Source organism: Rhodnius prolixus, unplaced genomic scaffold (assembly GCF_049639745.1).
Source record: "Rhodnius prolixus isolate KJV_2025 unplaced genomic scaffold, Rpr scaffold_8, whole genome shotgun sequence".
Lineage (NCBI taxonomy): Eukaryota > Metazoa > Arthropoda > Insecta > Hemiptera > Reduviidae > Rhodnius > Rhodnius prolixus.
The window spans coordinates 216,173-240,628 of record NW_027411593.1 but is presented as its reverse complement, the minus strand read 5'-3'; the positions used below and the strand labels follow the sequence as shown (position 1 = coordinate 240,628).

Below are 24,456 nucleotides of genomic sequence, written 5' to 3'. Positions count from 1 at the left end.
AGATATAAATGAATGCAACACATTTGATAATATTTGTGTACATGGTCAGTGCAGTAACCTGATTGGAACTTTTAAATGTATTTGTGGAGAGGGTTTTCAGTTGGATGATTCAAGAGGTAAAGTTATTTACTAACAAGAAAACATTTACTACCTTGATCTTAAAGGTCAATATCCGTAATTGTCATACTTATTCATAATAAATTTTCCAGGTAACTGTACTGATGTAAATGAATGCGACAGCCCCAAAGCTTGCATGTATGGAAAGTGTGTGAACACTATAGGCAGTTATACATGCCAATGTCCTCCAAATTATCAACTTGTCCCCGCTGGAAATGCCTGTGTCGGTACGTAAAACAGAGATAGAAAATAGGTGAACTTTTCAATCAATAATTAATAAATTCTCTGATGTTAATAGATAAAAGAGAGTCAAGGTGCTACCAACATGTGGATGATACTTACGGCAGACCAAGTTGTACAAAAGAAATGGGAAGTGCAGTGACCAAAGCAACTTGCTGCTGTTCTCTGGGTCGAGGCTGGGGCATAATGTGCGAAATGTGCCCTAGGCCAGGCACAAAGGAATATAACGACCTCTGCCCTGGTGGTACCGGATTAAGGCCTAACAAAACTACTGTGCGTAATCTACAAGTTTTGGCTTCTTTATTTAGATTGATTATTTAAAAATGTGGTTAGCTCTGCAGTGCTGGATGCTATCGTTTATTTTATTCGTCGTAGCACGCATTTTTTTTATACAGACCGACTTCGGACTTTTATTCCGAAATCAGAAGTTGATTATTTAGTTTGGTGTGTAGAATTTGACTTCATCTAATTTCTGTCACACTCACACTGAGTCAGTAGCGTAGGAAAGAAGCAAGGACAACGCCTGAAAAAAACTTAAAAAGTATTATGTTGAAAATTATTAGTTCTGTGCCAACACAGTAAGTTAAAGAAATTTCTACCTCTAAACAGATGTGAGAAAATAAATCTTACAAAAATAAATGACATTTTTCGGCAGATGCTTGGCTTCTAACAAAGTAGCAATTCATTTCCGACTCACAACGAACAAAAGTGCTGATAAATGACTGGGACGAGGGCTTCAGGTTTAAGTCCATCGTAAGAATCTATGTCATCAGGCTGTGTTTTCATTTTCAGTTCTGCACTGAGCAGGGAATCCTCTTGAAGTTAATCGATTGTTTCTTAAGTCGCTCACATAGTTAAGCCAGACTTAAAATCATATGCCTCGGAATAATATCCCGTCTAATTTAATAACCTTCATGTGATGCTAATTTTAAATAATCTACTTTATTTTGTCTGTCGCTGTTTTCTTAAGTGGTTGATCACTTGCTCTCTAATCTACTCCTTAACAAAAACTTACAGTTTAAAATGTTAAGTATAAGGGTTGATTAAACGCCAAAAGGTACACAAATCAGCAAGTACCCAACATTTCATTAATACTTCATTAATATTTAAGTAATTTTACTGCATTAAATTTCATTAATATTTTTTTGAATTTATTAGAGGTCACAGACCCTTATGCTGGCCATTTTCGTCTACAAAATATTTGTTCAAATAGAACACTATTTCTTAGATTGACTGTAATATCTAATCAACAAACTATTAATCACAGGTTAAAAAAAAAAACTTTATAAAAAAAATATGAGGTTAAAAAATTCAAAAACTTTTTTCAAAAATGCTTGCACCAACATTCATCAATGATTTTGTTTATTTTATTTATTTATTTTTATTTTTAAATAAAAATCTTCGGTTTAAGTTCGTAATTCGATTAAAGCAATTGTTACTTTATTTAGTCAAGCGTTTTTAATAATAGGTAATAATTAATCTGGCTTTATCGCAAATAATATAGTTTTCTTCAATTCTCAATCTAGGTATTCTTACCGCAGTGTTATATATTTGGAATATAAGATATGCATATTTTTATGACAGCTAATTATACCAGTATTTTACCTACTATAAGTAAAATTAGAGGGACTACATTAAATTACAATTGAGAAATGAATAATTATTGTTGAATAATTTACTGGATATTACCTATGCGTTATTTGTACTCACAAATACTTCGGTAAGAAGAATTCTAGACTGAAATATTGTTTTAAATCCGTGATTCAAATTTAAACAGTAGCCGACTCTAACTTTGTCTTTTTCTATTTTAACATGCATGTATATGTGACTACTCAGAATAAAGGGCCTAATAAAGATAAATCAGAAGAATAATTTGGAATAAAGCTATAATAAAGTACCTATTTAATTACGAAGACATAATATACATTTTATCATAATTATAACAAAAAATAAAATATTATGAATGAACTAAGGGAAGGGATTAGCTATGCGGTTAGCGTATTGGATTCCCACGTGGAGGTTCCGGGTTCGAATCCAGCTGCTGTCCCTTAGATTTTCTCTTCCTAAGAGCTTCTTACAGCTCACTGGCCGGTGATGGACAGTGTTGTCTGTAACGAGAGAACACTGTCTGGAGGCCGGCAGTGCACTGAAAAAAACTCCGGGCGCCAATAACCTCAGATGTTGACGCGATTTAAATCAATAAAAAAAAAAATTATGAATGAACTGGCCAGCATAAGGGTCTGTGACCTCTAATAAATTCAAAAAAATATTAATGAAATTTAATGCAGTAAAATTACTTAAATATTAATGAAGTATTAATGAAATGTTGGGTACTTGCTGATTTGTGTACCTTTTGGCGTTTAATCAACCCTTATACTTAACATTTTAAACTGTAAGTTTTTGTTAAGGAGATTTTTGGACTTTTTGGATAGATTTTCCTTTTTGTCTGTTTTGCAAAGTTACATATCTGCTTTACAGATTTTATTAAAATTTGGAATAATAAATTCTACCATTATAACCTAAAAAGGTGTTAAGTCCGAACCGTAACTACCACTGGAGCGATCTTTTTAAAGAATGATTATAGTTGCGGTCCCCCAAACCATCCTCAATAACAATTTTTTAGAGAAAGCGTTTTGAATAAAATAGGAAGGTATTTGTACGTAAATAGCAAAATTAAAAAGCGATTTCAGTACTTCCTTTTAAGAGGAGTAAGAAAAATAAACTGCGATTACAGTACTTCTCCCTTAAAGGCAAATATTTTGAATCGAATTCATTGATGTAAATAGGTTCACTCATTGATAATTTTAACGATTGCAGTACTTCCTCTTAGTAGGTGTAAGAGCATGGTGGCACTTCACAGCCACGTAGAGGAGCTTTAACCACTTCTTCGTGGTAAATTTTATCCAAATCGAACTAAGCGTAATAGAAATATTGGTAATAATAGTATTAGAAAAGGCCTTACTTGGGTGGGGCAAACTCCCCTCCTTATGAGTCATAGCGACGAGACTTTTAAAGTGCAAATCTGTACAAAATTTCGATTCGAATGACACTTTATTCATGAAAATCGGTTCACGTTTCGATAATTTGAAACGATTACCATACTTCCCCCTAATAAGGGTAAGAGCAGAACGTCGTTTAAATGTTACGTAGGAGTGCCCTAAACCTTTCATCCTGCCAAATTTTATTAAAATCGGGTTAACATTTTCAGAGTTATTAGTAATAATAATTTTGAGAAGGGGCCTCACATATATGGGGCTAACTCCTCCCCCATTTGATGTACAGCGTCGAGACCCCCAAAAGGCACATCTACATAAAATTCCGAAACGAATGACACCTTATTCATGAAAATCGGTTCACGCGTTTAGGCGCTACGTTGTTTACAAAAAAGGTAACAACAAGAAGAACAACAACAAGAACAAGACCAATTTTTGAAAATGCCGTTTTTGCTCATTTTCAGTAACTTTTTTCTCTTAATATATTAAATCTGGGTCTTGACAAAAAAATTACAGTTATAAAGGAGGACTTGCCCTATAATTTAAAGAAAATTTGGGAATTTTATCTTTTATAGAAAAAGAGAAAAAAATTGTCAAAGTTGGGTGTTTTTCAACGTTACGCTTTTTCGTGCAGTTTTTGATGATCAACCCTTATACAACTGTCCTACCGGACAGTTTTAATATTGAGAGAAGACTTGATATTCTTGATTTCTGAGGCCAGTTCTCCAGCGTTCTAAGGTTGGAACAAAAGTGTCTGTATAGCAACTCAAGGTCTTGCGCCGTATGTGAGTTAAAATCCTCATCAGAGTAGGAATATATGGTGTTAGGAATATTAATTCGACTCGCTGACTCAACGTTATAAGTTCTTAAAAGATTTTTAGCTTTAAAGATAAACAGGCGCCAAATAGCAACAAATGTCTGGAAAATCCGTTGGCACTTGTTACAAACAATTGTCCTCTCATCACATTTTGTGGTGGAGTTATTACATGCAGTTATTACATGAGCATGGATCATTGATGGGATGGGAAATCTAAGAAAAAGAGGAAAGTTATGAGAAACAGAATACAGGAAAATTGTATACATTAGAGAATGGGCGAGTAGAAAAGCGATTGCAGAAGGAGAAAGAATAAAAAGAAAAATGTTAATAAAAATAAAAACACTTAAAAATAAATCAGGTTATGAGCAATATATACCCCATGAGCAATTATATTGATGATTGAAGTGAAAACTAATATCTAATGAAATTTTGGAAGCTAAAACTGGCGACAAGTTAACACAAATTAAAAAAAATTGAGCGTAAGGTTAATCTTAGAAGTTACACTGCAAATTTAATCACTTTTTGAGCAGTGAGGTTACATTTTTTTTACCAGATTTTATGTACGTTATCGTTCTTTATCTCTACTACTGCGGAATACGAAATAGTCGTATTTGTGCATGAATATACATATATGAGTGGTATTCAAAACTTGCCATATCCATTTTTCCTAATTTTCAGCACTTACGAAAAACCGCTTCTGAATTTGTCACCCTCAGAGCCACTGTTTTGTTTTCTACTAATCAATCTGCTAACATGAATGCTGAATTTTTTTCTGGCAGAACGCTCTAAAATTTGTACTTTGTGAGTTTTGCGGTAACCATATGGATATACATAGATTTGTAACGTCATTCCAATGATATCAGATTTTAGTGCCTTCAAAAGAAAACAATGCTAACTTTTGAGAGTCATAAGCTTATTTGAAAAGAAAGTAATTATAAAATCGGTTTAAGCAAGAGTGTTTCATTTATTTATTGAATTTTAATTGTTCACAAAGAGAAAATCGTCCTGAACACAATTCCTTCTCTAACTACCGGTTACATTTTTAAATTAGACAACTGTGTTTTTAAAAACTGAAATTGAAATTAGAATTTATTTGCAATTTAAAAGAAAGATACAAATTTCACAAGAGGAGGTTTCAGGCTGCAGTGCCTATCGTACACTCCACAACCTTAATATTTACGTTGATAAATGGTCCAAACTTACATACTAAGGCAAAAAAAACATTTAAAAAAACCTTACTACATAAAGTTAATTAAAGCAAGATATGCTTTAGCCTTTTGTGCTTGTATTTTTTATTACCAAAAGAACTTAAGCGCTTTATTTAAAAACTGTATTTTTAAAATATACACAGCTATGCAATTTAACAGAGGAATACAAAATTGATATATAGTTAATATTCTCTTATCTTATAACAATTATGGAACTCGTATTGTCCTTACTCTATGAAAGTACGAATATGAATTAAGTTATAATTATGATCTGTGGATTATATAAAGTACATACAAATTATGACAAGAGGGGTTTCTCGGTAATGCACACGTGCACTTATGTTGGCAATACAAAAATTATATGCAGCTGCTTAATCTGTTGATATAAATGTTAACATTTAAATATAACAAACTATAAGTTATACATAAAGTAATTTACCTCATTAAATGACTTTAACTCAAAAAGTAAAGATTTTTATTGCTAGCAGGTCAGGCTGGAAGATATTAATGAATGCGAAGACCATGAAAATATATGCAAAAATGGTCACTGTACAAATACATTCGGAAGTTTTATGTGCTCTTGCAACGATGGTTACAGACTTAATTCACAACTGGCTACTTGTGTTGGTAAGTGATTTTTGTCTTGCTCAGATCTGTTTTCAAATAAATATTTGTTTATTTTTTATTATTTTTTTTTTACATTTTCAAAAAAAAAAACATGGCCAATTATATCGAATTATGGGAACTAGTAACTACTTTGCAATTTGAATGGTACCACTTTAGGAAAAATCAATGGACTTAATCAATTCACTTATGAATAAGTGAATCAATGAAACACACAACCCCTCTTGGGGTCTTGGAACAACCATGTTCTTGTAACATTCCAGTTTGTATTCCATGGGCTTCTGAAGAAGTACTTCCAGTAGTTTTCGAAAATTGGGCGAGATGCGATATTATTAATGAGTTAGAGAAAGTGGATAATGAAGTTAGTCTGAGACACCAACTATTCCTAATGAGTAAGGAAAAAATGGGCTTTGCCGAACGTTGAACTTCATAATTGCTAGTCGAAAGTTTATTAAAACTAGGTGTTATATATAAGATGACGGATTTCTTCACGGGACACTGAAAAAGAGTACCCGATGAAAGCATGGTATTTGCAGATACTATGGGGGATGGAACAAACACCAACACTCCTCCTCCTGACAGAGATGTCATTATCCAAATGAGATTTCTCATAGATCTCCTCAATCAGGTATGTTGTAGAGACTTAGCACAGATCTGGAAGGTCGCAGTGTACTATTGTATCGTCTTGAACAAATATTGCCAATCTCTCAGAGCAAGTATAGCAGCGATTCTTGGATATAATACAACAAATATTGTCAATCTCTCAGGACAAGTATAGCAGCAATTATTGGATAAAAGCCCTAAGTTAGATTTATTTTTATTAGTCTTAAGCAAGTATGTTATTAATAAGTTAATTTATATGACAGATATAGACGAATGTTTTGAAAAACCAAGTGTTTGTGGAGTTGGTAAATGCGTAAATCTTGATGGATCATATCATTGCATCTGCCCTCCTGGTTACATGCTTCTTCCCAACGGAAGTAAGGAATACATTTTATTTCTCTTTAAATGCCTCTCAAAATGGATGAAAATGTGCGATTGAATGCAATTTTGTTTTAGAAGAGTGTGTGGATATGCGCAAAGAACAGTGTTACATGGAATATGTAGATGGAACTTGTGCTCATCCAATGTCGAATCACCAAACTAAAATGGTTTGTTGCTGTTCAATGGGTGAAGCTTGGGGAAATCCTTGCGAACCTTGCCCTAGACCACGATCTAGTACGCTATATATTTATTATACTCTCTTTTTTAATGGAAAATTCTAATATTACTGATATTCATTACATTCTCATTAGAGGAATACCTAGACTTGTGTGGAACTCAGCCAGGACAAATTCTAAATCCAATGACTAATCAGTCAGAAGAGATTGACGAATGTACATTGATGCCTACTATGTGCAGTCATGGTTCCTGTATGAACACACCCGGTAGTTTTGAATGTCACTGTAACCGTGGATTCTCCTATGACGCAGATTCTCATCAATGCATAGGTGCAGTATCTTAAAACCTCATTAGAAAATAGTTAATTAGTAATTAACAAATAATTTTATTAATGGTTTATTAATAAAACAGATGAAGATGAGTGTTTAAGGTCACCCAGTCCTTGCAGAGGAAATGCACATTGTGTCAACTCTCCTGGAAGTTTTGAATGCCAATGTCCACCAGGCTACAAACTTAGCATGTCACAACGCGATTGTATAGGTATAAAACTATCAAGACTAACATTTCAATGGATGAGGATTTAATTGATTTATACAACTAAAGATTTTGAATTATCATGCAATAGTTACGATAGTTAGCTTTCCACTTTACAAAACTAAATACTTCACCTTCCCAAACAAATTAACAACTGTTAATATTTTAATATTTTTTGTAGTTTGAATTTTGTATACGTTTCGTACTTGTGTTTGAAATTAAGAGCAAGATAAACTTTATTGATCGTCAAAAAAGGCCTCTTCAAAGTTTTTTTTCGAATTAAGTTACAACCACTTTTCGTTTCAAAAAGATAGGCAGTTTTCATCGGAAAATAGAACACAGATTGGGATGGGAAAGCTTCTAAGTAAACTTATTGAAGACTATTACAGCAAGAGAATGTTCAGTACTCAAGTTCCAAGCTCGAGTCACCTGATTATAGAATTTCCTTGTATTCAGAACCTCTAAAGCTCACTTTCAGACAATGATCAGTGCCACCTGTACAAAGAAAACATAGTCCGAGGCATTGTACGAGAAGGCTGCGGGTGCCAGTGACCGCCTTAAAGTGAAAACAATAAATGTGTCGGTCTAACCTAAAACCAATGTAGGTTCTTGGTAACTAACTTCCCTTTCCCAACAGTTTCATCATCAATGAAATTGTAATTTCCTTTATTGCTCAAGTAGTATCCGCACCAAGCAGATTTATATTTATTCCTGAAAATTCATTAAAATTATGAAATTATTAAAATGTGCTTACCAAAACTTACCACGTGTTTCCCCAAAAAACGAAATGCAGAAAATGTTTTAATAGGAATTTATTCCATTTATTTATTATTATTTATTTATTTATCAATGCTTCTCTTTTTTCTATTGATTTTTTTTTTAAAGATGTTATTTTAGTGTCGATTACAACTGATTAATTAAACGTACAGTACTATATTTTTGTTTGAGCAGATATTGATGAATGTGAAAGGCCAGGGGTGTGTGCGCACGGGTCATGCAACAATTTCCAAGGCAGTTTCCAATGTATATGTCACAGTGGCTATAAATTACATCATGGTACTTGTGTGGATGTCGATGAATGCCATCGTCACCCCAACATTTGCAATAATGGCACATGTTCTAATACAGAAGGTTCCTTCACATGTCGTTGTCATGCAGGCTTTAAGTTGAGTCATAATAATGACTGTATTGGTAGGTCAACAAAGAAAATTTATTTAAATATTATAATAAAATAAATTTATAAATATCTATACCAAAGCATGTATTAAAATTGTAAACTGCTGGCAGATGTGGATGAATGCAGAACCAAAGCATATTTATGTCGTAACGGCCGATGTAGAAACGTCATAGGCTCTTACAAATGTGAATGTCCAGATGGATTTGTTCTTTCCCAAGATTATCAACATTGTCGTGATTTGAATGAATGTTTAGAGGTAAATATGGTTTTTAGAGTTTATTAGTTTAATTTAGTTTTAGCTACACTTAAAACCATAAGTTTTAAAATGAAATCTGCATGATTTAAAACAAAAATTAAGAAAATAAAAAACACCAAGTGCATTTCAATCGAATGCCATTTATCAACATCTAATTACCCTACAAGTGATCATCTTCCTTATGGAAAAGTTAAATCTCCCAACTGAAAGAATCACTTTACAACTTTTTCCTCACTTTGTTGAGATTTTCTTGCAAACTGTCAACATTCTTTAAACTGTTTCACTCATTGCACACATGTAAATCTGCAACATTAGTTCAAATAATTTTTTCATGTAAATTCTATTCAGGGGACCATTTTTCGAAGTGCATGTGAAGCTCTGAATTTATTGGAGAACGACCGACCGTGAGATGTATGCATTAAAGATGCGTGTAACAAGTTACATCCAAATCAAATTCGTGCAATGTTTGCTATTATATAGACCGCCTGCTCTTCTTCATTTCCAACAGAGCCATGGGAGAAATATAAATCGTACACTGCAAGGAAAATTCAAATATGAACATCGATTTCGCAGCTGAAATCTAGAACGAACCGTGGATAATGATTAAAGATTTGTGCTAAGAAATCGCCAACAAAGTTCTCATTCAATCAGGAATGCCATCACCGAATCGATCTGCTACTGCTGCTTCGTTCGAAGTAGAATTACATCTTGAACAAAATTACAACACGGGTGATCTTTTCTCGTATATGCAATCAAATATTCCTAAGCTAACGGTTTAGCAAAATGCATTTATGATCAAATAATGCAAACTGTCAACGGTTCGAGAAATCTTCTTCATAGATGCGCCAGGAGGAACTGGTAAAACGTTCCTAATAAGATTGATTCTGATATATATATATAGAGAGAGAGAGGGGGTGAGAGAGAGCGGGTGAGTGAGTGAGAGATCCATTTAAAACGCACCAATCGCTAATAACTTTTTAGGAAAGCGGAAATCCGGAAAAACCCATTAAATAAACTATATGTTTTTTGTCTACTTTTTCAAATTTTCCACCCCTGATGGTGTATCTTCATTTTTGGCGGAGTTACGGCCAAAAAACTGATAGGAGTTTCATAAGGACCACTGGTTTTGACAATTATTATAAAAATGCCTAAAAAATTATGAAATATGACGTTGACCCCGTTTCGATATCCCTAATAATAGTTGAGATATTTAAGATCAAAGTTACAATTTTATCTATTCGTCTATGATTTTCAATATTAATTTTCTACCAGAAATACACGTTTTGGGAATGACTGCAAAAAATGTTATTTATGACGCAAAGAAATAACAAATAATTGAAGGTTTTAAGAAATGTAGTGTAATGTAATGGTTGTGGGAGAGTCAGGATAAATTTGTTTTATCATCAAATACCATCACATCATGTTAATGTACCCCGTATGCAAGGCTTCTTGACCTAAGATTACGGTATTGCCAGGATGGGGCGGGTGGTCAAGGGCTTGCTTTGTAAGTGGGAGATCCCCAGTTCGAATCCCGCGTATGACTATATTTTATAAAAAAAAAAAAAAGAAAGTATTATGATGCAAAATATGAATGACAGAATGAGATTTACTATTTCAAGTTCTGAATTTATTTGTTTGAACTACTTAGAGAAATTTGATGGTTTTTGTCCGAGAATCGTAGCCCATCCTCGACAGATGACTGACTGTTATGCGTATAATGTGTATCTTTATTTGGTACGTAATGTATATTTAGTTTTTTCAACTTTTCTGTCAAACAATAATAATATATTACTTGATATAAAACAATCTGAATCAAGTTGTGAAATGAGAAAAGTCTGATGCTGAAACGTGAAAATAAGAACTATTTTATTTGTTTATAGAAGACAGGCATATGCCCGCCACCTGGAATATGTCAAAATACCATGGGCTCTTTCATATGTTCTTGCCCAGCAGGATATCATCTGTCTTCAGATAAGAAGAGCTGTATAGGTAAGCAATTAGACTTAAACAAATTCAGTTACATTTTACCAAAATAATATTTTGTGTTTAATACATATTATTTATATTAAATTAGAAGGAAAGAATTACACTTTTCTACTACTTGCAAAAAATTTAAGTATACCGATGATATTTTGTTCAATTTAGACATAGATGAATGTGTTGAGAGAAGAGGCATCTGCGAGGGCGGTAAATGTACCAACACAGAAGGAGGGGTAATATGTGAGTGCCCGGAAGGATATATCCTTTCCGACACGAAAATAAAGTGCGTTGATGTTCGCCAGGACAGATGTTTCGACAGCTATGAAAGAGGTGTAATATTTTCATTTATATTTCTCTGAAGTCAGTATGTTAAACCAAGCAATTTTTTATTATGTGAGTTTCCTTGGCTTTGTAGAAAAATAATTTTTTTTAAAAAAAGCGAAAACTCACATAAAAGATATTTCGCAAAAAATAAAGAAATATCCATTCATCCATCAATTAAGAAATGAAATTAAGTAAAATTAAATACATGTGTTTATTACTCCATATGCTCAGACTACAGACCCCACGAGACTCCTTTGAAAAATAAATCTCATTTTTTATTAATTGTGCCCTAAACATTAAGTAGATGTTCTTACTTTAAAGTAACATTTAAAATTAACACAATAGCTCACATATATATTTAATTTTTGCCAAAAGATTAATTAAATCTTTCTATAGGATGTCTTATTTCATCTAAGACACATTTAAAAATGAATATAGTTTGGGTCTTGATCAGTCTGAAGAATGAAACATTTAAAACTTTAACTTACTTAGAAGCATTACTTTAGTGATAAATTCTTATAGCTATCTTTGCTATTCTCGGGCTGCCTAAAACCTTTTATTAACTTCATACTTCTGATCCACTCTTTACAAAGCCTTGCCCTTACATATTCTCCGGAACAACAGAACCCGACATAGAATTTCTCCAACACCGAACTGTTCCATTATTCTTCCCAACCTTTGGAAATTACACCATTACTGGGAAAAGTCCTGTTTAGCCGCACTTCCAGTAGACTGATATTCTTCTAACCCAACAATATTGGCTTCATATTTCAACCTGAATAAGTCTATACAAAAAAAAAAAGTTCAATATAAAATGTGTAATACAGTTTTAGCATATTTCTCTTGCTTGAGTCTATTATTTATTTGGAACGATATTAAAAAAATGATGCCATTTCGCATTCATTCACATGTTATGATGGACTTGATAAAATTCAGTAAAATTTTTCATTGTGATCGACTGATAATAATTGTTATATCGCTATTGGTTCTCATATTAAATAAGAATTTTTTGAATAATTTGAATCTCTACTGTTTTGTAACTTACCTATTTACTTTTTTTACTTCCTTGAAAGGATATTGTAAAGAGCCGAAGATGAAAGCCATCACAATGAAAGAATGTTGTTGCTCAATGGGCAAGGCGTGGGGTCGGCATTGTGAACTCTGCCCTGAAGAAGGGTCTGGTATGTGTTTATATCTTGTTTCACAAGTGTATGCTTAAAAAATATTCCATAAAAGTTATCCCTAATGTAGTGACTGTAACGTAGGTTATGGAAGAATTTTAAGTGCTTTCAGATTTTAAACATAGGTCTCGGTCTCGGAGGGTTTCCAGTGAAAGCTGCTCAACTTTTTACTCATATTTTGCACTTGTCAAATTTACTAGATTCAAATTTGTTTGTTGTAAATATTTCAATAAATTATTGAATTAAATGATTTAAAATAAAATAAATATAAAAAAAAAAATACCGTTGATTCACAAGTATAGATTACAGCTTGTTATTTTTGTATAGGTGTGGCTCCGTAATTGGAAATAAATTTATGATCTATCTTTTATATCTGTATTTTTATTATTTTTTTGTCTTCTAATTACAGTGTGAGAATCACAGCTGTACACAGTTCAATAAATGCAGCGTAACATTTAAGAAGCTATCAAGGAAAAACTATAGTTAGAAGGCAATGTTAAGAAATTAACTAATTTCATGCAAAAATTAAATATTGCATACCCAATATTCTTTCTGTTGCCCCAAGGGTTCTTGACTTAAAGTTAGCATCGGGAAGGAACACTTTACAGATTTTTTTAAAACTTTTTTTTCAAAAAGAAATATTCAAAATTATTGAATGTGAAGAATAACCTTTAGGAATAAATTCTTCATTTGACATACCTTAGGGCGTTGGTAAACACAGAGCTTAATTAAAGCTATATTTTTTTGCAATAACTGGTAAAAGTTTTTTTTAGATATGTAAAAAGAATGTCAAAAAACCTGTTAACGATTAACCATAAAAGAAAAATATGAGAAAGAATAAAACAAGAGGATCATTAGGATCCGGAAAATTCGAAGAAGTTATTAAATTTCCTTTTACGGCTTGGTAAAACTCTTTTGAGTTTTAATGAACCATTTCATTTCTAATTCAAATGATTCAAATAGTTACATTTTTAATTCTCAGTTTATTATTAACCTAAGAAGGTTATTGCTATTTAAAAAGTTTTATTAATACCTAGACAATTCATAAATTTCATAAAGGCAGAAAAATCTCAATTTTATATTTCTAGAGAAATTCTTGAAGTTATGCCCGCAAGGTACTGGGCGATCTGAAAATGGAGCAGATTTAAATGAATGTCACTTCATGCCGAATGTTTGTAGCGGAGGTGATTGTATAAATACGGACGGATCTTTCAGATGCGAATGTCCTACAGGTTATGCTTTGGACCCGTCCGGTAAAAACTGCGTTGGTAAGCAAAAATTGACATAATTATTTATTTTTTTAGTTTACACCTACTATTTCTAGATATCTAAAAAATAGTTATAACTTTTACTTTTACTTGGGGTGCATAATCATTTGAAGAACATTTACCACTTACCTAATTACTTAATTATGCTCTTCCTCATGTGCAGTGCACTAAAAGATTAAAAATAAAGATGCCATTCGTCTCTTACAGGCCATAGGCAGACGTAACTGTTTCTCTTAAACATTCTACTCAATTCCCTTGCCGGTTATTCTTCCCCTTCTCTGTTTCTCTCTTTCACTTCTTTGTAAGGTTTAAAAGGCGTATTTTGTATCAAATTAGTTTCTTTTGGCACCTCTCTTTTGAAACGTGAAAATAAGAACTATTTTATTTGTTTATAGAAGACAGGCATATGCCCGCCACCTGGAATATGTCAAAATACCATGGGCTCTTTCATATGTTCATATATTATCTATGGCGTGGAAGAAGATTCCTGATTAGCACCCTTAAATATTTATCTAACATTTATCTGTACTCGGGGTTTTCCTCATATCTTAATCTCATTTCTTTTTTTAGTTCTACTATCTTTTATGGTTATAAATTTTTCTAGGCTCACTCGAGTAGTAAACAAAAAAGAATTGCAGAAGTTGTATCACAAATAACCATTTGAATTATTGATCTGGACCAAAAGATATTCTAAGCTGTGATCCCTTTGTTCACTTACTATAATAAATTTTGTATAAGTTTCTGATACTGAAGCAGATACATAATCAGAGGTGTTCAGTAAAAATTGACCAAGGTTTTGCAAATAAATTTTAGTGTTAATATTAATAAATTCAATGCCAAAATCAGAATTTCGAAATCAAGCGTGAATTACCACAGTATTTTGGTCTTGTCAGCTTTATTTATCTTACACATTTCAATGACGCTGTTTATATATACTTTTTTCTTTCTTTCTTTTTTTAAAGGCGCGTAAGCATTGCAATCTCCCGACAGTGAGCTGTAGGAGCTCCTAGGTAAAGAAAAATCTAAAGGCCAGGAGCTGGTGGATTCGAACTCGGATCTTAGACTCCGGGGTCTAATGACCATTGATATCCCATAATAATAACTCGGTACTTATAAAGAAAGTCAGTAGTCTCAAACTTGGTCGTTCCTAATTAATAAACTTGAAAAAGTAAATCAAATGTAAGAGGAGAAGTTCATAAAAATTCATTGTTGTTGCTCTACTTTTCGGCCTTTCGCAACTTCTTTGGATTTAAAGAAATCAGTAATAGCTAAACATTATAATGTTTATATACAGGGTGACCAGAGTTATATACTCCACCCACTTTTTTTTAAACGGCGGGAAATTTCGAAAAAATAAAAAACACGTATTTAATCATTTTTAGTCTAGTTCATTTTAGTGGTTGACACATTTTTTTAAACCCCTGTATCTCGAGATACAGCATCCAACTTTGTTTTTTAAAGGGAACGTTATATTTTTTTTGCATATTTTTATAGTATTTGAGCTCCAAAAAAAAAAGATTGAAATCGGTTAGGTTTTTCAAAAGTTATGGTAATTTAAAATATGAAAAACAAATTTCAGTTTATTGGCAAAATTACGTTATTTTTTTTAAAGAATCTGTTCAAATTGGGCACAATCAACGGATAGGCAAGCCAAAACTCTGGACTCACACGCTTTGCTTGTAGTAGCACTTATGGTGGCGAAGTCAAGATCTAGGCAGGCTAGAGTTATTCGACGTTCAGGTTGTTTTTTCTACAAACGTTGGTGTGGAGTTTTAGGAAATCAACTAATCGGTCCATACTTCTACAGAGAGAACTTAACTGGTGCAAGGTATCTAACTTTTTTTTAAGAGACATTTTGCCAGTTCTGCTTGAAGATGTTCCTCTACAACTAGCTAGATATGTATTTTCAACAAGACGGTTGCCCGGCACATAATGCGAGAGTTGTTCGAGGTTACCTGGACAGAAATTTCCATGAAAAGTGCTTAGGGACTCATTGTCCCATCCAATGGCCACCTCGATCTCTGGACTTAACCCCAATGGACTATTTTTTGTGGGGATATCTAAAAAATAAAGTGTACTGTAACCTTAATTCCGTGGCTTCAGACGTTGATCTGTAACATCGAATAACTCTAGCCTGCCTAGATCTTGACTTCGCCACCATAAGTGCTGCTACAAGCAAAGCGTGGGAGTCCAGAGTTTTGGCTTGCCTATCCGTTGATGGTGCCCAGTTTGAACAGATTCTTTAAAAAAAATAACGTAATTTTGACAATAAACTGAAATTTGTTTTTCATATTTTAAATTACCATAACTTTTGAAAAACCTAACCAGTTTCAAAAAAAAAATTTTTTTTTTAGGAGCTCAAATACTATAAAAATATGCAAAAAAAAAAATAAAACGTTCTATTTGAAAAAACAAAGTTGAATGCTGTATCTCGAGCTCCAGGGGTTTAAAAAAATGGGTCAATCACTGAAAATAAACTAGACTAAAAATGATTAAATACGTGTTTTTTATTTTTTCGAAATTTCCCGCCGTTAAAAAAAAAGTGGGTGGAGCATATAACTCTAGTCACCCTGTATTATATTCAGTTTTTAATTCAATTCAAAGTATTTGTGGCAAAGAATTATTTTAATATTGTTCAATTTTTGCTCATATTCGACCTTATAATAATGAAACTACATATTAAAACACAGCGACCAAAAATGGTGAAAATAGAAACCTAACTGTATGTTGTTTTACTGAGACCTCTCTCAACAATTAAATAAAACCCATGACGTAAAGTGAATATCCCAATGGAAGAAACATATTTACTGAGAGGGTGGGAAAAATATACTTTAGATACTAAGGAGACGAAACAGAAACATTGAAGATACAATTGACATCCCTTTCCTAAACAAAATGCAATGTCACTCCATTACCCTGTAAGATTTCATAACAGATTTCTGAAGACATGCACTTATTTTAGCTGAAGATAAAAACCATTCAAGCTTTTAAATGAATATTAAAATTAGCTAGTCGCATATTTTGAATTCCAAACCCGGCAAAATTAGGTTTACTGATCTGGAGTATAAGTCTCAACCTTTATTTTTATTTGCTTTGTAATATTTATTAAGGTAGACTTGCTAGCTGCATGTAAATAAATCATTTTCTAAATGTTTACTTTATAGATTACAACGAATGTAAAACGACAAATATCTGCGGAAATGGTACTTGTGTAAATATTGAAGGAAGTTTCGAATGCAACTGTAATGCTGGTTTTGCTCCTGGTCCTATGCAGGTCTAATATATGTATTTTATTTCATTAAACTCTTAAAACATCAAAATATGATAAATTTAATTATTTGAAATTTTAGACTTGTGAAGATATAAATGAGTGTATAGAAATGGGGAAGCAGTGCGCCTTCCGATGTCATAATGTACCCGGCTCATTTCGATGTATTTGTCCATACGGATACACTCTCGCTCCAGATGGCCGACATTGTCAAGGTATTTACTCCTGAACATTATAATTGCTAAGCGATCTGACTTTATGGTGATAGCTAAAATTAACGTACTTTTTACACAGATGTGGACGAATGTACAACCCCAGCAAACAATTGTAAATTCCAATGTAAAAATCTCATCGGTTCATTCATGTGCATTTGTCCAGAAGGATATTCACAGGTGGGCATGAGTGATGATTGCCGTGATATCAACGAATGTAAGTTATCCTCAGAAACATGTGAAAATGGATATTGCATCAATCTCGAAGGAAGCTACCGCTGCGACTGCTTCCCAGGCTTTAAACCGAGCTATGATCGCAAAAATTGTATTGGTAACTTTGCTGCATTCATTCTGAAACACATTCAAATATATTGTATGAACATAACATAAATGTTAGGTAATCAAAACAATATCTCTTTCCAATAACATTTATTTTACGTTTTCAACAAAATCGTTTCAGGCGATTAAAAGTGAAGAATTTAAGCACCAAGAATTTTTTTTTTTTTTTTTTGTTTTATTTATTAGTGTTATTTGTTTCTTTATCTTAATCCACTGAAACTAGAATCAAATGAAAAAAAAACCTGGTATCGACTTGGTAGTTAGTGGCACGACTTTCTCTTATATTGCATTCTTACTTCTACTTTTACTCTTACCATACATTCGTCTATGAAATTTTTGTCAGGAATCCTTGCAGAAGATATTGAAAACTCTTAAAAACACAATTAACTTTCGAAATATTATTTGGCACCATTTACGTAATTATGCTGCTTTAAATTCCTTTAATATTTTTTAGAATTTATTGCATTTCAAAAACCCTTATGCTGACCATTATTACTCATAAAATATTTTATGGATTTCATTTAATTATAACCCCTAGCAGTTATTTATTTGTTATTCACCGAGTGCAATTTGTGTAATCTGTATTCTGTTGTAAAATGCATTCGGGATCGATTTTTTTTAAGGTTTTAATATCTTCTATAAGGATTTATGTAATCATTGTCCAAAGGCGAATAAAAAAAGTCTATTGCCAACGTTTCGTCAAATTTATTGTCTTCTTCAGAGCTTATATATTACAAATATTATTATTATTATTTATTTATTTATTTATTTGTTACATGGGCATAGCCCTATACAAAGGAGTTGCTACAAAAAACAAAAAACAGTACATATACTTAATAATAGAATAATAATTAATAGAAATCAAAATCATCTTGCGATAAATGAATTATTAAATATTCATATAAATCAATAATTCATATTATTAGTTAAACACTATTATTCATTTAGAATAAATGCCCTCAGTTTCAACACATTTTCCACATAATAGTATATTTTTTTTATATTGTCAGCACTGATATTATGAAATAATATTGGAAAATTAAATTGATCAACTTCTTGTAAAAAAACATAAATATTTTAAACGAAATTGTAAATATATTGGGCAATTTAACAAAATATGGGACAAATCTTCAAATTGGGCAGTGTTACACAAAGTACACTTTTCATTTGGATTTAATGTATATGTAATTTTACCAATACCAATCTTCAATACATATTTAGAGGACAAACGCAACTGAGAGAGCAATCGTATAAATTTAAAAGAAATAGGAAAATTCAAATAATTCTGTGGCTCCTGATCATTAAAAACCAACGCAGAATAGATTAAACTGAAATTGGAGCTGTGTATATATTACAAATAACCAACACAACAATTAGAATATTGGAGCACAGGAATAAAAATACAGCATCTTTTAAAAAAAAAAAAAAACTATAAGAAATGATTTTTTTAAAGTATATGTATTAATTGCTGGTTTCGACAGTTTTTTTATTTTCTAAATGGCACACTGAATATATGAACTTCAAAAAAAGGCAACTATTGCTTTTTGCCAACATGAAATGAACTGGTTTTAATATAGTAATAATAAAACCTATCTTTGTGTAAGATCAGCGAATATAAGTAGCATAGGGATCATGCATCTATAAATGGGGAAAGGAATAAAGTAATTTGTCCGATAGATCTGTCCCCTTTATGCTTAAGCAAAAATATGTTCTTATAAGTCATTTTTGTAACAAGTACTTTGTAATGTTCTTCATTTTCTTGTGTAAGAAAGATTGGAAATGTGTGAACAGATGAACGTAAAGGTTATTGCTTCCCACATCTGAGTAATGGCCGCTGCATCATGATGCCCGGAGAGGTGAGAAACGGGGTGACTAAAGCGGACTGCTGCTGCACAATGGGGGCCGCCTGGGGTCCGCTCTGCGAACATTGCCCTCTTGCCGGTACCGCCAGATACACCAGTCTCTGTTTGGAGAGCGGCATTAACATCCACGGACAAGGTCACTCATAAATTACGTTATTTCCCCAATCTATCAACTCCATCTTTACCAAATTATAAATCATCATTAACACATTAAGTCAACTAACATTTTTATTTGTTGTATTGCTTTATATTTTTATTTTATTTGTTCTTATATAACCTAAAATAATTTCAATCGCATCAGCTTCTTTTAGGCCTGCACGTGATCACTTTTCTTGCGAATGAGTAATCAGAACAATTTAAAGTGCGTTTCTTTCTCCGCGAGGAATTCTAAGCTGTTAAAATGATATAAACCTCTCAGGTTAAAGGGAAAAACAGAAATTTTAGGCGATTGTGCCTCGTTCGAAGGGGGTGGAAGCCGCGGTTTACCATGACAACACATGTTACCACCTTTATTTTTTAAAAATAATCTCACTTACATCCTTTCCTTTAGTCGTACATGAATGAATGTAAATGAAAAAATTACTTTATTCCGAGAATTAGTGCTCTAAGAAAATACAAATTTAAATCAGGCAAAAGTGGTAAAAATAAACTAAAATCAAAATACAACTAAAAAAAAACTGATATCTTTAAAAATAAAATAATAAATAATACAAAAATATACCTAAAAAGCCTAAACATAAAATGAACAAAATATATTTTACGAAACAGAGGACAATTGCAGTAAGTGAAGTAGCGAGTTGTTATTCAAAAATGAATGGTAGGCGACAAAAATGAAGAGAAGACGGATTTAAAGGGGCGAACGTTACAGGAAGGGAATTTCTGAGGTATGTGGCACGGATAAGAAAGGATTTTTTGTATGCTGATGACTCAGCATATGAACGAGAACAGGTTTGAGGAAAGCATTGAAAACTTAAAGGAATTGGTAGAGATATGCCGTTTTAAGTGATGTTTGTATGTAAGAAGAAGGTACTAATAAAGAACTTGGTCGGAAATAAGGGGGTAGAACCACTTCAATGCAAGATGTAGCAAATTGATGATTAATCTACTCGAAAACTCTGTAACAGGACATCGACGCGCCGTTTGAAAACTTAGTTTATAATTCTATTTCTTTAAATAAATTTTGCTCGTGGCAACTAACTTCCAGCCTGTTTTAATTACTTTAACGGTGACACAACACAAAACCTACTGAACCTAACTACTTTATACATACTATATATGTATGTACATAACCTACTTTCATAACGCAAAGTTCTGATCTTAAATCCACATTGAACCTTCTACGTAAACTACAAAAAGTAAAGAAATATTAAATAAAAACTAGTAAATAGTTGTAGTAATAGTGAATATTTTTTTCGGTGGCATCCAAGTACTAATTGGGCGTCGTGGACAGAGGCGTCAAGCAAATTCTTAACCAAAGAATTCTCGTATTTTTTTTATTTTATTTCTCTAAATGTTCTGTGTATTAAAATTGACTGGAAAGACAGTTGTATAAAGGTCATGTAGTGACACTACAATATAAACTCTCATATTTACCATTAAATGCATCTTAGCTTTGTTGTCCTCGCCTCTAACCGCTCGCAACCGTGGCGCCTTTTTGCAAAAAAACTTTATTTAAACAGCCCCTCCTGAAGATTTTTATTTTCATTTCGTGTAGTTCATTAGTTTTTCAGTTAATTTTTCCCTATTTCTATCATATTTGGTTCTTAGTTTTTATAAATACCTAAATGAATGTCTTTAATGTTACGTTTGTCGTAAGTATTATTGATTTTTACTTGTAAATCATCTATCCTGCTACAATGGTTTTGAGCTGTCTATAACGACTTGACTGGATGGGCACACACAAAGTGAGCTCACTACCCTGAACATGCTCGTTCCACTATTATCGTTAGAACATTCCTTAATAAAAATTTTCGTTTTATATTTTTCTTTTTTCTAGTTTTTTCTATTTTTATTTTTTACTTTAAGACGAGAAATGTCTACGTCGACATTTTTAGCGCCCGTAGCTTATTTCAGTGTTCTCTCGTTAAAAACAACACTTTCCATCACCGTAAGTGAGTTGTAGGAAGCTCCTAAGAAGAGAAAATCTAAGGACCGGCAGTTCGAACCAGTGATCCCCGAGTGGGAGTCCATCACCCTAACCACATATGTAGCTAATTCCTTTCCATTTTTTTTATTTTTTATTTTTGCGCATTGCCGTGGTCATTAGTGCCCCCCTTCCTTATACAATATTTGCTATTTTATTATTTTTTGAGATATCGGTAATGCTAGCTTGTTTCATTATACTGACTAAAATGTTGTGAATGTGCTATGAGCTCATTGTAGGCATTAAATAAATATTTTTTTTTTTTTCTATTTTGAATGGTAAGGTTGATTAATATTATTTTCTCATTTAAAGATATCAATGAATGCCAAACTCTACCTGACCTTTGCAAACATGGGACCTGCATAAATACATTAGGATCATATAGATGTCTTTGCCACAAAGGTTTTAAAGCAGACTACCTGGGCACCCACTGTCGCGGTATGTTAAACTTATTTTACTACATAGAGTTCATGTGATTTTGAAACGTTTATTTCAATATTTATTTAAGAGGCAGAAAAATATGTAGAAATTACATATTGATAAAGCATTAGTATATGCGCTGGGTATATAAAGTTGATGCAAACACATCTGTTAAAAGTTAAAAAAAAAAAGAAAAAGGTTTTTATAAATTTGTTAGCTTAAATAAAAAAATCAAAGGATGCTCAAAATTGATATTTATTAGGTACTACTGTCGGACCTGACAACAAGCTTATGGATAGAAATCCGTCGACTGGAATCTTACTGAATTGATTTTAAATTATTTTGGGATTTCTCGAAAACTGCTCCTATGATTTTTTTTTAAAAACTTTTTAAATAGTCCGGTAAACTTACATATACCCAGGCTACTTTATGTATGAGAGGTTCTATGAAAGTAGTCAATATAATATCTTCTCTAACGAATATTTTTAGATATTGTTCATTTCTGTTACCTATTTAATATTTGATTATGAAATGAAGGGGATCCATAACACACAAAGTAACAGCAACCACCAAATTTTAATTAGGAAATACATTATACAAGAGGTACAACATGACAAAAAGGTTTCTTCGTATATCAGTAATTTTCTAGTTAGATGTCAAAGGAATTCATGGGTTGACACAACCAATCATTGGTTTGAAACTTTCTCAGAGATTAGAGAATGGTTCAGGGAGAGGTGTGACGTCATCTTACCTAAACAATATACGGAACATTCATCTTTTTAAAACCAATTTGTTTTTAATATAGTATTTTTTATTTGATTACATAAATTAATATTAAAAGCAAAAAGAAAATTAAAATATATAAATACTTATTAAAACTGTCCGGTAGAACAGTTGTATAAGGGTTGATCGTCAAAAAGTGCACGAAAAAGCGTAACGTTAAAAAACACCCAACTTTGACAATTTTTTTCTCTTTTTCTATAAAAGATATTATATTGAGGATGGTTTGGGGACCGCAACTATAATCATTCTTTAAAAAGATCTCTCCAGTGGTAGTTACGGTTCCTACTTAACACCTTATCAGGTTATAATGATAGAATTGCTTATTCCAAATTTAAAAAAAACAGTAAAGCAGATATGTAACTTAGCAAAATAGACAAAAATGAAAATCTATCCAAATGGTACAAAAATCTCCTTAACAAAAACTTACAGTTTAAAAAGTTAAGTATAAGGGTTGATTAAACGCCAAAAGGTACACAAATCAGCAAGTACCCAACATTTCATTCAAGCTTAGTTGATATAATTTAAGTAATTTTGCTGCATTAACTTTTCCTTCACATTTTTTAGAATTTATTAGATGTCACAGACCCTTATGCTGGCCATTTTAATCTACAAAATATTTTTCAAGTAGCACTGTAGATTGACTTTAATATCTATTAATCTATAATAATCAAACTATTAATTACAGGTTAAAAAGAAAACGTTATAAAAAATAAAAAAATTACGAGGCTACAAAATTTAAAAACTTTTTAAAAAAAATGCTTACACCAACATACATCAATGATTTCGATTATTTTATTTTTAATAAAAATCGTCTGTTTAAGTTTATTCTTCGATTAAAGTAATTGTTATTTTATGTAGTAGTCAAACATTTATAATAATAGGTAATAATTATCTGGCTTTATCGCAAATAATATAGTTTTCTTCAATCACACTCTCAATGTAGCTGTTCTTCTCACAATGTTATATATATGTTATGTAATATAAAATAAATAAGTATTGCATACTTTTAGGACAGCTAATTATTCCAGTATTTTACTGTAAGTAAAATTAAATTACAATTGAGAAATGAATAATTGTTGTTGAATAATCTACTTGTTATTAACTGTGTGTTATTTGTGCTCAAGTCTACGAAATACTTATACGAATAGTTATACGAATTCAAGTCTGAAATATTGTTTTAAATCCTCCGTGATTCAAATTTAAACAGTAGCCGACTCTAACTTTGTCTTTTTCTACTTTAACATGCATGTATAAGATGTGACAACTTCAGAATAAAGGGCATATTAAAGATAAATCAGAAGAATAATTTGGAATAGAGTTAAAATAAAGTACCTATTTAAAAACGAAGATATAATATACATTTTATCATAATTATAACCAAATAATATTATGAACGAACTGGCCAGCATAAGGGTCTGTGACATCTAATAAATTCTAAAAAATGTGAAGGAAAAGTTAATGCAGCAAAATTACTTAAATTATATCAACTAAGCTTGAATGAAATGTTGGGTACTTGCTGATTTGTGTACCTTTTGGCGTTTAATCAACC

The 24,456-nt window shown here is 32.1% G+C and overlaps 1 protein-coding gene across 6 annotated transcripts in view; it reads left to right on the top strand.

Annotated features, from left to right (window-relative positions):
- The window catches only part of LOC141450635 (fibrillin-2-like), a 146,989-nt gene that overhangs the window by 108,049 nt on the left and 14,484 nt on the right, over positions 1-24,456 (top strand). For 5 of the 6 annotated variants that reach the window (XR_012456202.1, XM_074121227.1, XM_074121226.1 and 2 more), the window contains 19 exons: positions 3-116; positions 210-344; positions 416-630; positions 5,864-6,002; positions 6,866-6,979; positions 7,059-7,217; positions 7,295-7,489; positions 7,572-7,700; positions 8,646-8,885; positions 8,982-9,127; positions 11,008-11,116; positions 11,273-11,437; positions 12,505-12,612; positions 13,701-13,880; positions 17,045-17,154; positions 17,231-17,363; positions 17,443-17,691; positions 19,491-19,697; positions 22,017-22,142. Coding sequence is in view for 5 of the 6 variants with exons in the window: in XM_074121227.1 (XP_073977328.1) it covers positions 3-116; positions 210-344; positions 416-630; positions 5,864-6,002; positions 6,866-6,979; positions 7,059-7,217; positions 7,295-7,489; positions 7,572-7,700; positions 8,646-8,885; positions 8,982-9,127; positions 11,008-11,116; positions 11,273-11,437; positions 12,505-12,612; positions 13,701-13,880; positions 17,045-17,154; positions 17,231-17,363; positions 17,443-17,691; positions 19,491-19,697; positions 22,017-22,142 (2,973 nt within the window). In the remaining variant the exon portion in view is untranslated. The remainder of the gene's footprint in view (positions 1-2; positions 117-209; positions 345-415; positions 631-5,863; positions 6,003-6,865; positions 6,980-7,058; positions 7,218-7,294; positions 7,490-7,571; positions 7,701-8,645; positions 8,886-8,981; positions 9,128-11,007; positions 11,117-11,272; positions 11,438-12,504; positions 12,613-13,700; positions 13,881-17,044; positions 17,155-17,230; positions 17,364-17,442; positions 17,692-19,490; positions 19,698-22,016; positions 22,143-24,456) is intronic. The other variant, XM_074121228.1, reaches the window with a different exon arrangement.